The sequence below is a fragment of the Myotis daubentonii genome, chromosome 18 (assembly GCF_963259705.1).
Source record: "Myotis daubentonii chromosome 18, mMyoDau2.1, whole genome shotgun sequence".
Taxonomy (NCBI): Eukaryota; Metazoa; Chordata; class Mammalia; order Chiroptera; family Vespertilionidae; genus Myotis; species Myotis daubentonii.
Genome location: NC_081857.1, coordinates 9,961,017 through 9,977,549, shown reverse-complemented (window position 1 = coordinate 9,977,549; position 16,533 = coordinate 9,961,017). Strand labels below are relative to the sequence as shown.

At 47.7% G+C, this 16,533-nt stretch overlaps 1 protein-coding gene across 1 annotated transcript in view; it reads left to right on the top strand.

The window, feature by feature from the left end:
* Positions 1-1,379: 1,379 nt before the first annotated feature.
* Positions 1,380-16,533, top strand: part of RAB7B (RAB7B, member RAS oncogene family) — a 28,157-nt gene continuing 13,003 nt past the window's right edge. The window contains exons 1-4 of the mRNA XM_059673266.1: positions 1,380-1,580; positions 9,692-9,760; positions 10,257-10,383; positions 11,102-11,317. Coding sequence (XP_059529249.1) covers positions 9,708-9,760; positions 10,257-10,383; positions 11,102-11,317 — 396 coding nt within the window. The 5' untranslated portion in view covers positions 1,380-1,580; positions 9,692-9,707. The remainder of the gene's footprint in view (positions 1,581-9,691; positions 9,761-10,256; positions 10,384-11,101; positions 11,318-16,533) is intronic.

The following is a 16,533-nucleotide window of genomic DNA, read 5'->3' as shown; positions in this document are numbered from 1 at the left end:
GACAAGACAAACATAGACTGTAGCAATGCAGCAACATCAGAGGCTTGTATTGAACACAAGGAAAAACAGTTTGACAGTTAAGATTATTAAACAAAGGAATGGGCCACCAAGGAGGAAAAATTTCATCTCAGAAGGAATAGGGGGGTGGAAGGGTACATCACACTATTGAGCTCTAGGGTGACCCCTTGAGATCTACTGACCCACTTAATTTGGGCATGTCTAAACTCACTTTATCCCCCTTTTATCTAAGGAATTGAGTGGAAAAATAAAATGGAGTCACTATAGTCAAGCTCCTCAATTACTAAAACCAAGTAGGTTGAGGCATGAGGCAACCATTCCATTTTGTTTTAACAACCTGGGAGCTTAAACTTTCTAGTCCTTTGTCAATGCCTGGAGATACATAGAACCTCTACAGAACGCTCTGATTCCCCCCTGGAGGACTATGGAAAGAATGTTCACGCACCCAGACCACCTGACACCCATTCTCCAGACCACTGGTCTTCTAGAAGATTGTCCTCTCAGACCAATCAGAGGCTGAGGCTGCAGGGCTGATTCTTCTCCGGGATGTGCTCTGTCCTATAAGAACTCTTCGCTTTCCTTTCTTCTTTGGAACACGCTGCGTATTGCCTAGTTGTGTTTCCAGTTTGCAAACCCCAAGACCCTTGAATAAATCTTTGTCATTTATCTCTCACCAAAGCCTCCAGACCCTTTTTGAGTTTGTGTGACATGTCTGCCAATCATAATCACCCAAAGCATGCTTCCAGGCAGCCCACAGAGATACCAACATTCATCTCACACTAACAGCATTTTAAATTGCTGTAGTCTCCTCGCTACTTCAGGTTGGGTCACATATCCTCATCTGAGAAGCCCAGGAAGATGTCAGGACTTGCCTTGCCTCCCATATGTCTGGGGTGTGAGTGTGTGTGTGTGTGTGTGTGTGTGTGTGTGTGTGTGTGGTGAGATGGCATGAGGTGGTGTGTATACAGGGCAAAGCATCAGGACCTCTCCTGACCAGGCAAGTGGAGGGACCAAACCTATTACACACGTGAGCCTAATACTTCAACAAACAAAAGGGCCCCTTTGCTGGGTGGCTTCCAGCAACAGAAGCAGAAGTTCCGAAAGCCAGCCAGGGGCCTTTCTTCTGGTGCCCACAAAGGCAGGTTACCTTCCAGGTCCTGCCACCCACAGACTTTCACCCTCAAGCCTTCCATTCCTCATCCACCCCACCCCCATCCCCAACCCACCCCCCATCCCCAGGGACAGAGTCCCTAAAAACTGAATTCTCACAGGGCCCAAATCCAGGCAGCGCTGAAGCCTAGCTTTTCTATTCCACTCCACCCCCTCCACCCACACAGCTGAGGTCACCCGGCCCAGCCTCTTTTGCAACTTTCCCAAGTCTGTGCATGAGCGGGAGAGGAGGAAAACTCAGAAGGAACTGGCTTGATCTCAACAAACTCTTTTTTGCTCCCAAAGCCTTTTTCCTCTGACCCGGCTGAGGCTGTTGATCTAAGTGGAGATCCTTCAGATTCAGCGAGAACGCCCGCCTGTCCTCAGAGGCCGGATGCTAAGCAGCCACAGCTGTAAGTACCTTGGAAGGTTTATTTTTGCTTCTCTTGTCTGTCCCAGCAACCCCCGGAGGTATTTGTGTGTTGGGGGGAAGGAGTGGAGACAAGGGATACCAGGATGAGTCTTAGAATCTGGCAGCTGAGGGCTGAGATCCAGCCCAATGACCCTCACGCAGGAGAAACTCCCAGGGTATGGCAATGAGCCAGGCAGAAGAGACTCTGCCCAGCCCAGGGAACTGGGGCCCAGCTTGGGGCTCTGCATGGGCAGATGCAGCTGCTGGCACAATCAGAGGAAGAACAGCCAGAAACTGGAGTCTTTCGAGAGGGCTGAGTCCTGCTAGCACCAGGAGTCCCCTTGACACATCAACAAGGTATCTTCTGGGATGGAGCCATCTCATCCGAAGGGTTTCATCGGGAAGCGGGAAACCCTGGAGTAAGAAAGTGCTCTTCTTGTTCTAAATCATTAGTATTGCTCTTAGCACAGCTCTGCGATGCTGGGCGAGCCAATGAACAGAGTCAGGCAGACCTGGGTTCTAGTCTCAGCTTGCCTCAGGAATCCACTAGGCTATGATGGCATTTTGTAAATTGCAGAGTGCCCTATAATTGCTAGGCATTCTGAATGAATAAAAATAATCTATTTGGTCTTACCTAGCAATCCCCCACCACACAAGTCCCATGGAGACAGGATCTGTCCATATCCCCAACCTTGCATAGTGCTGAACACATATCGTACATGTGTTCTGGACAGATGGACAGATAGAAGGATGATGAGTGGGTGGATGAATGGAGATAGATGGATGACTGAACGGACAGACGGATGGACAGATGAATGGGTAGATGGAGATGATAGATAAATGAATTGGATGGATAGATGGATCAATGGATGGATGATCATTTATTGAAAACTCAATATTCCCAGCATGGGTCAGCCTCTTTGGGGGGATTCAGAGAGGTGAGAGGCACTGTTCTGCCCTCTGGGCATGGCCAGTCCACTTCGGGAGATGGGACTCATGCTTCCAAAGAACTTACATAGCAGGAGTGCTGGGCCTCCTGAAACCAGAACTGTTGGTGCACTTCCTGGAGGGAGCAGGTCTAGACCTGCTAGGATTTAGGTGGAGAAGGCAGAGTTGTGAGGCTTCCGGAGAGGCAAGAAGCCTGCGCTCCCTGGATAGCCTCTTCTCAAAGACAAACTTTACTCCCAAGATTGTAAATCCCATTACATTTTAAAGTGGATACATTTGGCATTTTCCAAGGCATGGGAGCCCACTGGTCTCCCTCAACCCCCCTCCCTGTCAGCAGACATGGCACCTCACTCAGCACAAACAGGGCAGAAGAGTGAGTCCTGGTTGGCACCAGTGGGATAAGAAGAGAAGGGCAGTGGGGATGTGAGAGCGCAGCAGGCCCAAGAGTTCTTGGACGACTGACCCCAAGACCTAGGGTTTTGATTTTTATGTGGTGTGTGTGTGTGTGTGTGTGTGTGTGTGTGTGTGTGTGTGATCAACTCTGTCTTTCTTACTCCCCAGGGACTGAGCTACACTCACTCACTTTTGGCAGATGGGCAGGGGCAGGGCTCCGGGCTGAGAAGTGCTGCCAGGCTAGCAGGGGTGGGAGTGGGGAGTCGAGTTTGTCAATTGCAGGGGAGAGCAGCAGCCTGAGATTCTACTGTGTGTGGACCTGGGCTGACTGAAGGCAGTGCCCTGCATTCCAACCCTGCTTCTCACTGTCATTTAACAATGAGGGTGCTGACTCAGTCTGGCCTGTAGGAGGATGCCCGAGTTTGAAACAACTGAGTGATCTGAATGGGTAGGAGGAGGCTTACAAGGACACCTTTTGCCAAACTCCAGACAGGGAGAGCACAGAGGGCATGGGAAGTTACCATTTGGAATCTGTGCATGCCTTCTTGGTGAGCCCAGCCAGTGTCTACCCCCAAGCTGCCCTTCCTTGCCACTGACACAGTCCTGGTCACCCTCTTGTTGCTGCCAGTTATCCTGGGCCCAAGGGCCAGGCTATTTAAATAGCAGTCTCAGCAAATCGCTGAAGGGGGGGCAGGGGGAGCCTGCAGTGGCAGCACACTTTAAAGGCACATCAGGGGAAGGGGATTTGGATGGGGGTGGGGTGAGGGGAGCTCAGAGTCAAGGCTGAGATGAGTTACAAGGATCTGGAGAAGAAAATATTCAAGTCAAACTCAAAGAGAAGACTTTACACCTCAGAAGGGCTGGCATGGGAGGAAGCATCTTGTGTGCCCCCAGGAAAAAAGCACCCTCATTGGGGGAAGAAGCTCTGTGGAGGCAGGTCTGGCCCATCTTTCCACGAGTGTGGAGAGATGGCTCAAACACTGGGTGGGAGATCGGACTAGATGCCCTTCTGATTGTGTGCCAGAGCAGGCTCCACTGGGAGTTTGAAACAAGCCATGGTGGGAATATTTACACCATAGAAAGTGGCAGGCACAGCAAATCTGCCCCCTCCTTGCCCCCACCCCCAGTTGTGAACCATTTATCTGAGTCTTCCCCAATTTGGGGAACCAGATCTGCTATGAGAACATGACACATGCCACCCTGCAGAATAAGCACAGGCATGAGTGACGTCTGTTTTACCCACGAGGGAACAGACTCACCAAGATTAAGTAACCCAAGGTATATATAGCAGTGGGATGAGCACTCTTAGTTGCAGAACTCATGATCACTCCATGAGCCTAGGCAGCCTCTCTCTCCTGCCCAGGCACAAAATGATTTGTCCTGCCAGGAAGTCACATTTACATGACTTTGGACTTCCCTCCACCCCTGTGCTCTATTTAAAGAAATGTCTTTATTTGACATTTTTTAATTACAACAATTTAGGATTGTGTAACAAATTTTAATATAAGACATCTATATATATAAAATGCTAAGCGACCTGTCGACCGGCCAACTGGCCGACTGGCTGGTAGGTATGATGTGCACTGAAGACCAGGGGGCAGATGCTCAATGCAGGAGCTGCTGAGCTGCAGTGACTTGGCAGTGGTGGTTCTTGGATGATGCACCCTGAAACCAGACAGGAGGGAGCCCGATTCCTCTCAGGGCCACGCAATTCCACCTTCGGCCGCGGGTTATGTTGTTGCTGGGGCAATGTTGGCCCGAATTTGGTTTACTGCTCACTTGCGTTTGTGTTCCACACCCTGTACGACAGCAACTCTGCAGAGTGCCCTCTCACACTCCGGGACCCCTTGGGGGATGTTGGAGAGCCAGTTTTGGCCCTATCCCCGCAGGCCAGGCCGAGGGACCCCACCTGCCAGAGGGACCCTGCTCATTCCACAGATGCCCTCCAAGCCCCGGCACCACCCCAGGTGCCACGGGCCAGGAAGGGACCCCAGGAGGTTGGCTCCAGGCTGTGTCTGGCCCATCTCGCCCAGTCCTGCCCCACCTGCCACCTTCTAATTAATTTCCTTTCAATGTACACAAATCTGTGCACTGGGTCACTAGAATAAAATAAAACATAGCTCTAGCTTCTAATTTACCTTTCCCCACCTCCTAGTAATCATTTAATGTGTCTATTCATAGCTTTCTGTGTATATACAAGACAAGCATAAATATAATATAAAACATATAGTCATATATATAAGGTTGTTCTTTGTTTTTATGCAATTGGAATCATACTATACAAAATGTTCTTTTTAAAAAAAAAAATATATATATATATATATATATATATATATATATATATATATATATATATATATATATATATATATTTCAGAGAGGAAGGGAGAGAGAGAGATAGAAACATCAATGATGAGAGAGAATCACTGGTTGGCTGCCTCCTGCACACTCAACTGGTGATGGAGCCTGACCACGGAATCAAGCTGTGACCTCCTGGTTCACAGGTCAATGCTCAACCACTGAGTTACACTGGCCAAGCCAAAATGTTCTATTTTTACTTAAATTGTCATCACATCTTTCATTACTTTACTCTCACGCAGAGTATGAATGGATTATAATTTATATAGAGAGTGTCTTATTGATGGACATTTAGGCTACAACAATGCTTTTCGGCAATCATCTTTGTACAAATGTGTGTTTGAGTATATGCGTATTTCCGTAGGATAGATTCCTAGAACTAGAACCTAAATATGCACATATTAAGTTCTGATCTTGTCAAATTGCCCTCCAAGAAAGACTGTGACAATTCATACTCTATCAACAATATACAAGAGTGTTACCACCACACACTTGCCAACACTAAATAGTATCATTAATCTTTTTACTTTTTGCCACTCTGGTGGGGAAATAAAGTGATATTTTAAAAATTTGCATGTCCTTAAAAATAAGTAAGGCTGAGTCATCTTTTCAAAGCTTACTACTAATCATTCATAAGATTTCTACTGGGTTAGTTTATATTCTTTGCCCACTTTTATGTTGCATCTTGTTTTTGACTGTTGCATCTGTAGACTGCTTTGCACGGACTGGATTTTGAACTTCTGTTGTACATACCACATAGTTTTCCCTTCGTATGCACACAGCTCTGCTGCACCGGGTCAAGCCCATACCACCCGGCCCTCCAGCCTCTGACAGGGGCACCAAGTGGCAGGGTGTGTGGCTTCTCTGAGCCTCAGTTGTAAGCATCTTGTAGGGCTATGGGAGGACTCCTTACGCTGCACAGAGGATGCAGAGCACCCTGCAGATTTCTTTTCCACTTCCCTCTGCCTTCCTTTCATTCTGACTCCCTTTCTGAGGCACAGGATTGGCTTTGAAGCTGTTAGCACAGTGCACCAAAGCCGTTAGGACAGAGCTCACAATCACTCCCACTTCCTTCCACAGTGGTAACTGCTGCTCAGAGGCCTGGCTGTCAGGAGCTTCTGAGCCACTTCTCCCTTGGCTGGTTTCTTTGTGGGCAGTGACACCCATTACTAAATGCCAGCCCCAGTGAATACCTTGAATTCTCTTCCTCCCATGTCTGGAGCATAGGAAATGGATGGATGGATGGATGGATGGATGGATGGATGGATGGATGGATGGATGGATGAAGACAGGATCCTTGGTCTGAATCCCTCCAGGCTTTCCTGTCTCCATACCTTTCCCTCATCCTTCCCTGAAGCAGATCATCCACCTTCTCCACTCAGCTGCTCCCACGTCATTCCCTTTCAGAGGGTCATTCCCTCCCCCTGAAATATCAGCCTCCAACCACATGTTTTATTTCCTCAGGGCCAGTTCAATGGCAGCTTCTCTCCTCACTGAATTCCCACAGCACTTTGTCTGTGCCTCTGTGGGGGCACTTGACACTTCCTGGTGTAACTGCTCTGTCCTTTCTCCCCTGATGACTCACTGGTGGGAGGTTGGGAGTCATGTTTACTTCATCTTTGTGCTCCACCAGTGTCCAGCGCAGGGCTGTGCACACAGTAGGTGTGTATGCACTTATTGAATGAATGCATGAACCACCAAGAAGACCTATTGGCCACCATGCCAACACAGCTCTCCTGGGTAGAAAGTCCAGTGCCACCAACTCTGGCTCCTGGGACAAACAGCTCTGAGCAAAGCCTCAATTTATCTTTGGGCCTATGGCATGGTGCATGGAGGGACACTAATAATCCTAGGCCTCTAAGGGTTTTCTATTTTAACTGCACTAACTAGGAATGCCCAGGCCAGGCTCTTGTGGCCTAGTGAATTATAACTCCAGTAGATAAAGCATTTTTGAACCAGAGGTGTTAGGGTCAGGGAAAAAGGTACACACAAGGCCGAAGAGGGTAAAGAATTATGAATTTATTGGATCATTTGGAAAACCAGATGGGCCGAGCCCCAAAATGGCGTCAGCACCCAGGGATGGGAAGTCAGAGGTTTTACAGGACTCTAGGCGGGCTTTTTCTGGGCAGAGAATTTTCCGGGTGGGTCTGGAGGGGGAAGGTAATGGTCTTAGCAAGTGGAATGTGGTCTAAGCAAAAGGGAATGCCGGTTGTGAAGTGGTCTAAAGGTCAATACCCCCAGGGGAGGGGGTATTGATTCAATTATTTCATCAGACCTAACAGAAGGGACCTTCAGTCTTTGGGGCCCATGTGGCTCATTCTCTAGTTGGAAAGCCAAGAGTCAGAGAGGGGAAGTAACTGGTCCAAGGTCACACAGTGGCACAGTGAGAACTGGAACACCCAATGCCGTAGGACATCCAATCTAGAGCTTTTTGCAGGTGCCACGGGAAACTCAAGCTAGCCAACTTTTGACACTCAGCCAGGCAGTCAGATTAATGTTTACTCATATGCTAGCGCATCCAAGGGCGGAAGACCCAGGAGTTGGGAATAGTGATTATGCCAACAAGCCAGTTAAGCATAATCCCCTGCAACAGTTTTGCTTTATCTTGTTAAATAAAATAAGGTGAATAAACATATATATAACTTTATATATATAACACACACAAGTGCACGCACAAGTACTTTTCTCTTATAGGAGCAATACATGTTTGACATGTTTATTGTAAAGAAATTGGAGCATACCAAAAAGCATACAGAACAAAATTAAAATCATATGATCTCCCACCAGTCAGAATTAAATACTTAAGTTTTTTACATATTTCTTCCAGAACTTTTGCTATGCAAGTAGGAACTCATTTTAATATTTGGGGTGGTATTGCATGTACAGTTTAATGTCTTCTGTTTTTCATTTATGTCTTAAGGCACTACTTTCCCACATTATTATAATACTAGAGGCCCGATGCACGAAATTCATGCAAGAGTAGGCCTTCCTTCCCCCAGCTGCTGGTACCAGCTTCCCTCTGGCACCCGGGACCCGGGCTTCCCTCACAGCCCCAGATTCATCCCGAAGGTCATCAAGTCTAATTAGCATATTATGCTTTTATTACTATAGATGCTCAAAAACGCCATTTTAATACCCAGACAATCATGGGTCTAGGCTACCTGTCACTACTTGAGCCAATTCAGCAGAGACAGGGTTGAATCATATATGAGTATTTATTCCAATACTGCCAGCAGCATGGGAGAACAGCAGGTCATCCACAAAAATCTGCTCTGCGCCGCCCGCCCCCCCCCCCCCCCCCCCCCGTCCCGCCATAAGGCAGCTGCTTATATTGGGTAGAAGGATGAAGATTACATGGGGAAGTAGGCAAAAGGATATGCCAAATGGGCAGTTTACAGGTAATGCAGGCTGGGGGTATGCAAAGGCCTGTGGGTATGCAAAGGCTGGGGGTCTTCAAAGAGCTGGCGGCTCTGGTTTCTGCAACAAGGTTGTTCATCTTTCCATGATAATAGGCAGCTCCCAGATGGAGAGGATGGGTTGCATTTCCAGGTGAGCTCCCGGGTCCCCTGTGCAACTCCCAGCCAGGTTAGAACGTGGCTTCTTTAAATAAAACAAAACGATCACAGTTAACGGAGCCTGATTAATATTTCTTACAATTATAGCTGGTCTCCAATATTCTGTTTCTGCCCCTATCTCATTGTGTGCCATAATTTATTTAACCGCTTCTTTACTGTTGTATGTTTATGAATAATCCTCCGAAGAACATTCTTGAACAAAAGTCTTTCTCTGCGTTCGGGTTATTTCTTTAGACAAATTCCTAGTAAGTGGAGGGCAGGAACATGTGTAAGACTCTCACTACTGGCTGCCAAGTAGCTTTCCAGAAACATGTACCAATTACAACCCCACCAGCTGCCTCAAAGAAGAGCCTTTGATTCTGCAATTGCAGCAACACCTCGGGCTAGGGGAGGGGCACTCTTTCATCCAAAGCCTCTTGGGTCGTCCTGACAATGGACTCCTTGTCCTGCCCCCATCTCCTCTTCCCATACTGCCCTCCATCCCTGGCTCCAGGCTTGACTGTCTGTGAGGCCTCTGTTCAATTGCCTCCCGCCTTCCTGGCACTCCAGGCTGCCCCTGAGATCAGAGTTGGTAGAGCTGAAAGGTGAGAGATGCAACTGTCCTGTGGGGAACCCCCTTCCCACCCCACCCCCTCCGCCCAGCCTTGGGGAAGCCCCCAGAGGAAGTGAGGGGGAGGGTGTGTACGGGTTGCTGAGTCATCCACCTGTCAACCTCACCCAAGTCCTCAGCCCAGGGCAGTGACCTGCACACCTAGAAGAAGACAGTAGAGGCCAGCCTCAGTGACAAGAGCCACAGGGGACTCTGGCCTGCATGTGGGTGATGCCTGTTTCCCTACAGGCTCGGCAGCCCCTCCATGAATCCCCGGAAGAAGGTGGATTTGAAGCTCATCATCGTCGGAGCCCTGGGGTGAGTGAAGCCCAGCTCCGCTTGGGGTCTGAGGTTGGGATGCAGGCCCCTAGCCAAGGGCAGTGAGACCTCCTGATGTGTTTCCACCTCCCATGGGTACCTTTCTGATTCAAGGTGGCACTAGGGAGGGCATCCCACCTGAGGAAAGGAGCTCAGTAGGAGAAAGAGGCTGGGAATCAGGTTACCTGGTTTCTGGTCCAAGCTCCGTGGAAACAAGCCAGTGAGCATCTATCTGCCTTCCCACCTCCTGCCACCTACAGGAAAGACCTGACCTTCGCTTTGGGGCACCCAGCTCTCTTCAGCCTCTCTGCTCACTTTGGCTGGTTCCTACTTCTGGAAACCATTCCCTAGTGCCTTGCTACTCAAAGTGTGATCCTTGGACCACAAATGTTAGAAATTCAGAATCTCGGGAAGAGATGGTGGCGAGAGGGGCTTGGTGAGATTTTGAGAATGGTATGGATGTGTGTGTTCACATGTGTCTGGGGTTTTTCCTCAGTGTAGGAAAGACCTCCCTCCTCCACCAATATGTGCACAAGACCTTTTTTGAGGATTATCAGACCACGCTAGGGGCCAGTATCCTCTCCAAGATTATCATACTGAATGACACAACTTTGAAGCTACAGGTGAGCGGCCCTCCCTTTCCCTCTTCAGCATTCATACCTGAAAGTCACCCCACATTCTCTGGACAGCCACTCACAGCAATGTGTTCTAGGAGCTAGAATGGTTTAGAGCTGACATCAGCAAACTTCAGCTAATGGACCAAATCTGGTCCACCACCTGGTTTTGCAAATAAAGTTTTATTGGCACACAGCCATGCCCACTTGATTTCTGATGGTCTATGGCTGCGTTCACACTAGAGCAGCCGAGCTGAGTAGTTGCAACAGATCGTACGGTCTGCAAAGCCTAAGATATTTCCTTCGTGACCCTTTACAGAAGAAACTTTTTGCTGATCTCTGATCTAGAAGGATGAGCTCGAATACAGGAGTTGGGGAGTCTTACTTCTAGTCTCAGGTCCCTGGAAAATTTGACGAGTGGCCTTAGCAAATCATTCCCAAGGTCCAAATCTATCAGATGAGAATAACATTATCTATTTTGATGGCCCAGGGAAAAACAAGAGCTCAGATATAAAAGTGCTCGTGGATGCTAAATGTGAGTGGCAAGATCCTGCAGTGTAGAAGGGTGACAGGGTCGAGATACCTGTGTGTGAAAAGACCACATGCGCCCGTGCCAGGGCCGCCTGCTCCCTACCCAGAAACGGAAGCTTTGACACGATGTGATCCAGTTAGGCCAAACCTCCAGCCACTCATCACAGACCCATGGGACGGCTGCTTTTTCCTCCAGATCTGGGACACAGGTGGCCAGGAGCGATTCCGCTCCATGGTGTCCACATTCTACAAAGGCTCCGATGGCTGCATCCTGGCTTTTGATGTCACTGACCTGGAGTCCTTTGAAGCTCTGAATACCTGGCGGGGTGATGTTCTGGCCAAAATCATTCCGACGGAGCAGTCCTATCCCATGGTGGCGCTGGGGAACAAGATCGATCTGGCAGACCGGCAGGTACCATTCATTTATTGACTCATTCACTCACCCAACATTGTGTGAGCACTGGCGACGGGCCAGACACTGTGTTAGATCCCACACATACGGAGCTGAATCATACACAGTCCTCGCTTTAAAATGTCGCAGTCTAGTAGTGGATGGAGACACTTTAAAAGGTAACTGTGATACAATATGGTAAATACGATGATAGCTATAGACCTTGGAAATGTGGGGACCACAATGGAAGTGCATTTACTAAGGCCAAAATCTAGAAGGGGCTTCCTATGGTAGGTGGCTTCCAGGTTGATAAAACAACATGAGCATGCTATGAGCTGAGAATTAAAGACAATTTTGTCTAGAGACAGGGAGTGGAAGAATGAAGGCATCAGAGGTAGGCAGATAGAATTTGAATTAACCTGAAGAACAGTATGTCTACCCAGGGTCAGGTAGGGGGTCTGCAGTTATAAATACTTGGGTCGACAAATTTTCTGAGAAAGTAGTATATATTTTTAAATGAGCTTAAGCATAGCCTGGCCAGCATGGCTCAGTGGTTGAGCGTCAACCTATGAACCTGGAGGTCAACAGTTCAATTCCCGGTCAGGGCACATGCCTGGGTTGTGGGTTCGATCCCCAGTAGGGGGCGTGCAGGAGACAGCCGATCAATGATTCTCTCTCATCATTGATGTTTCTATCTCTCTCTCCCTCTCTCTTCCTCTCTGAAATCAATAAAAATATTTTAAAAATAAATTAGCTTAAGCATATTCTGGATCATCTGGCTAACCACCGGATGGCTTGTCTGTTCCATGGCTGTAGTGACCCCATGCTGGGTAGGTGTTTATTGCAGTGGCGTTGAGTAGAGTTCTTGTCACCGTTGCCTACTAAGGAGAAGAGACTAGAGGTAGACTTAATTTGTAAAAGGTGCTCTGCCCTGTTACCTTTTGCCTTGGGTCCCGCAGATGCATGTCAGACACAAATCCCCGGTAGCTACCAAACTCCAGGGGTTGAATGTTCAGCTTTCCAAGTGGCCTCCTTGAAGCCCTTCTTGGGGCGGAGGTGAGGCTTTGCCTTTTCTCCGTCTTTTGGGGGGTGCACAACACAACACAACACAACACAACACAACACAACACAACACAGCACAACACAACACAACACAGCACAACACAACACAGCACAACACAACACAACACAACACAGCACAGCACAGCACAGCACAACACAACACAACACAGCACAACACAACACAACACAACACAGCACAGCACAACACAACACAACACAACACAACACAACACAACACAGCACAGCACAACACAACACAACACAGCACAACACAACACAACACAACACAACACAACACAGCACAACACAACACAACACAGCACAACACAACACAGCACAACACAACACAACACAACACAGCACAGCACAGCACAGCACAACACAACACAACACAACACAACACAACACAACACAACACAGCACAACACAGCACAACACAACACAGCACAACACAACACAGCACAGCACAACACAACACAACACAACACAGCACAACACAGCACAACACAGCACAACACAACACAACACAACACAGCACAGCACAACACAACACAGCACAACACAACACAACACAACACAGCACAACACAGCACAACACAACACAACACAACACAACACAACACAACACAGCACAACACAGCACAACACAACACAGCACAACACAACACAGCACAGCACAACACAGCACAACACAACACAACACAACACAACACAGCACAACACAGCACAACACAACACAGCACAACACAACACAGCACAGCACAACACAACACAACACAACACAGCACAACACAGCACAACACAGCACAACACAACACAACACAACACAGCACAACACAACACAACACAACACAACACAGCACAACACAGCACAACACAACACAACACAACACAGCACAACACAACACAACACAACACAACACAACACAGCACAACACAGCACAACACAGCACAACACAACACAACACAACACAGCACAACACAACACAGCACAGCACAACACAACACAACACAACACAGCACAACACAGCACAACACAGCACAACACAACACAACACAACACAGCACAACACAACACAACACAACACAACACAACACAGCACAACACAGCACAACACAGCACAACACAACACAACACAACACAGCACAACACAACACAACACAACACAACACAACACAGCACAACACAGCACAACACAACACAACACAGCACAGCACAACACAACACAACACAACACAACACAGCACAACACAACACAACACAACACAACACAACACAGCACAACACAACACAACACAGCACAACACAACACAACACAGCACAACACAACACAACACAACACAACACAGCACAGCACAGCACAGCACAACACAACACAGCACAGCACAACACAACACAACACAGCACAGCACAACACAACACAACACAACACAACACAACACAGCACAACACAGCACAACACAACACAACACAGCACAGCACAACACAACACAACACAACACAACACAGCACAACACAACACAACACAACACAACACAACACAACACAGCACAACACAACACAACACAGCACAACACAACACAACACAGCACAACACAACACAACACAACACAGCACAACACAACACAACACAACACAACACAACACAGCACAACACAGCACAACACAACACAACACAGCACAACACAGCACAGCACAACACAACACAACACAACACAGCACAACACAGCACAACACAACACAACACAACACAGCACAGCACAACACAACACAACACAACACAACACAACACAGCACAACACAGCACAACACAACACAGCACAGCACAACACAGCACAGCACAACACAGCACAACACAACACAGCACAGCACAACACAGCACAACACAACACAGCACAACACAACACAGCACAACACAACACAGCACAACACAGCACAACACAACACAACACAACACAGCACAACACAACACAACACAGCACAACACAGCACAACACAACACAACACAACACAACACAACACAGCACAACACAGCACAACACAACACAGCACAACACAACACAGCACAGCACAACACAACACAACACAACACAACACAACACAACACAGCACAACACAGCACAACACAACACAGCACAACACAACACAGCACAGCACAACACAACACAACACAACACAGCACAACACAGCACAACACAGCACAACACAACACAACACAACACAACACAGCACAACACAGCACAACACAACACAACACAACACAGCACAACACAACACAACACAACACAACACAGCACAACACAACACAACACAACACAACACAACACAGCACAACACAACACAACACAGCACAACACAACACAACACAGCACAACACAACACAACACAACACAACACAGCACAACACAGCACAGCACAACACAACACAACACAACACAGCACAACACAGCACAACACAACACAACACAACACAGCACAGCACAACACAACACAACACAACACAGCACAACACAGCACAACACAACACAGCACAGCACAGCACAACACAACACAACACAACACAACACAGCACAACACAACACAGCACAACACAACAACACAGCACAACACAACACAACACAACACAACACAACACAACACAGCACAGCACAGCACAACACAACACAACACAACACAACACAGCACAACACAACACAACACAACACAACACAACACAGCACAACACAACACAACACAACACAGCACAGCACAACACAACACAACACAACACAGCACAACACAGCACAACACAACACAACACAACACAGCACAGCACAACACAACACAACACAACACAGCACAACACAACACAACACAACACAACACAGCACAACACAACACAACACAGCACAGCACAACACAACACAACACAACACAACACAGCACAACACAACACAGCACAACACAACACAACACAGCACAACACAACACAACACAACACAACACAGCACAACACAACACAGCACAGCACAGCACAACACAACACAACACAACACAACACAGCACAACACAACAACACAGCACAACACAACACAACACAACACAACACAACACAGCACAGCACAACACAACACAACACAACACAGCACAACACAACACAACACAACACAACACAACACAGCACAACACAACACAACACAACACAACACAGCACAACACAGCACAACACAACACAACACAACACAACACAACACAGCACAACACAACACAACACAACACAACACAGCACAACACAACACAACACAACACAACACAGCACAGCACAACACAACACAACACAACACAGCACAACACAGCACAACACAGCACAACACAACACAACACAACACAGCACAGCACAACACAACACAGCACAACACAACACAACACAACACAGCACAACACAGCACAACACAACACAACACAACACAACACAACACAACACAGCACAACACAGCACAACACAACACAGCACAACACAACACAGCACAGCACAACACAGCACAACACAACACAACACAACACAACACAGCACAACACAGCACAACACAACACAGCACAACACAACACAGCACAGCACAACACAACACAACACAACACAGCACAACACAGCACAACACAGCACAACACAACACAACACAACACAGCACAACACAACACAACACAACACAACACAGCACAACACAGCACAACACAACACAACACAACACAGCACAACACAACACAACACAACACAACACAACACAGCACAACACAGCACAACACAGCACAACACAACACAACACAACACAGCACAACACAACACAGCACAGCACAACACAACACAACACAACACAGCACAACACAGCACAACACAGCACAACACAACACAACACAACACAGCACAACACAACACAACACAACACAACACAACACAGCACAACACAGCACAACACAGCACAACACAACACAACACAACACAGCACAACACAACACAACACAACACAACACAACACAGCACAACACAGCACAACACAACACAACACAGCACAGCACAACACAACACAACACAACACAACACAGCACAACACAACACAACACAACACAACACAACACAGCACAACACAACACAACACAGCACAACACAACACAACACAGCACAACACAACACAACACA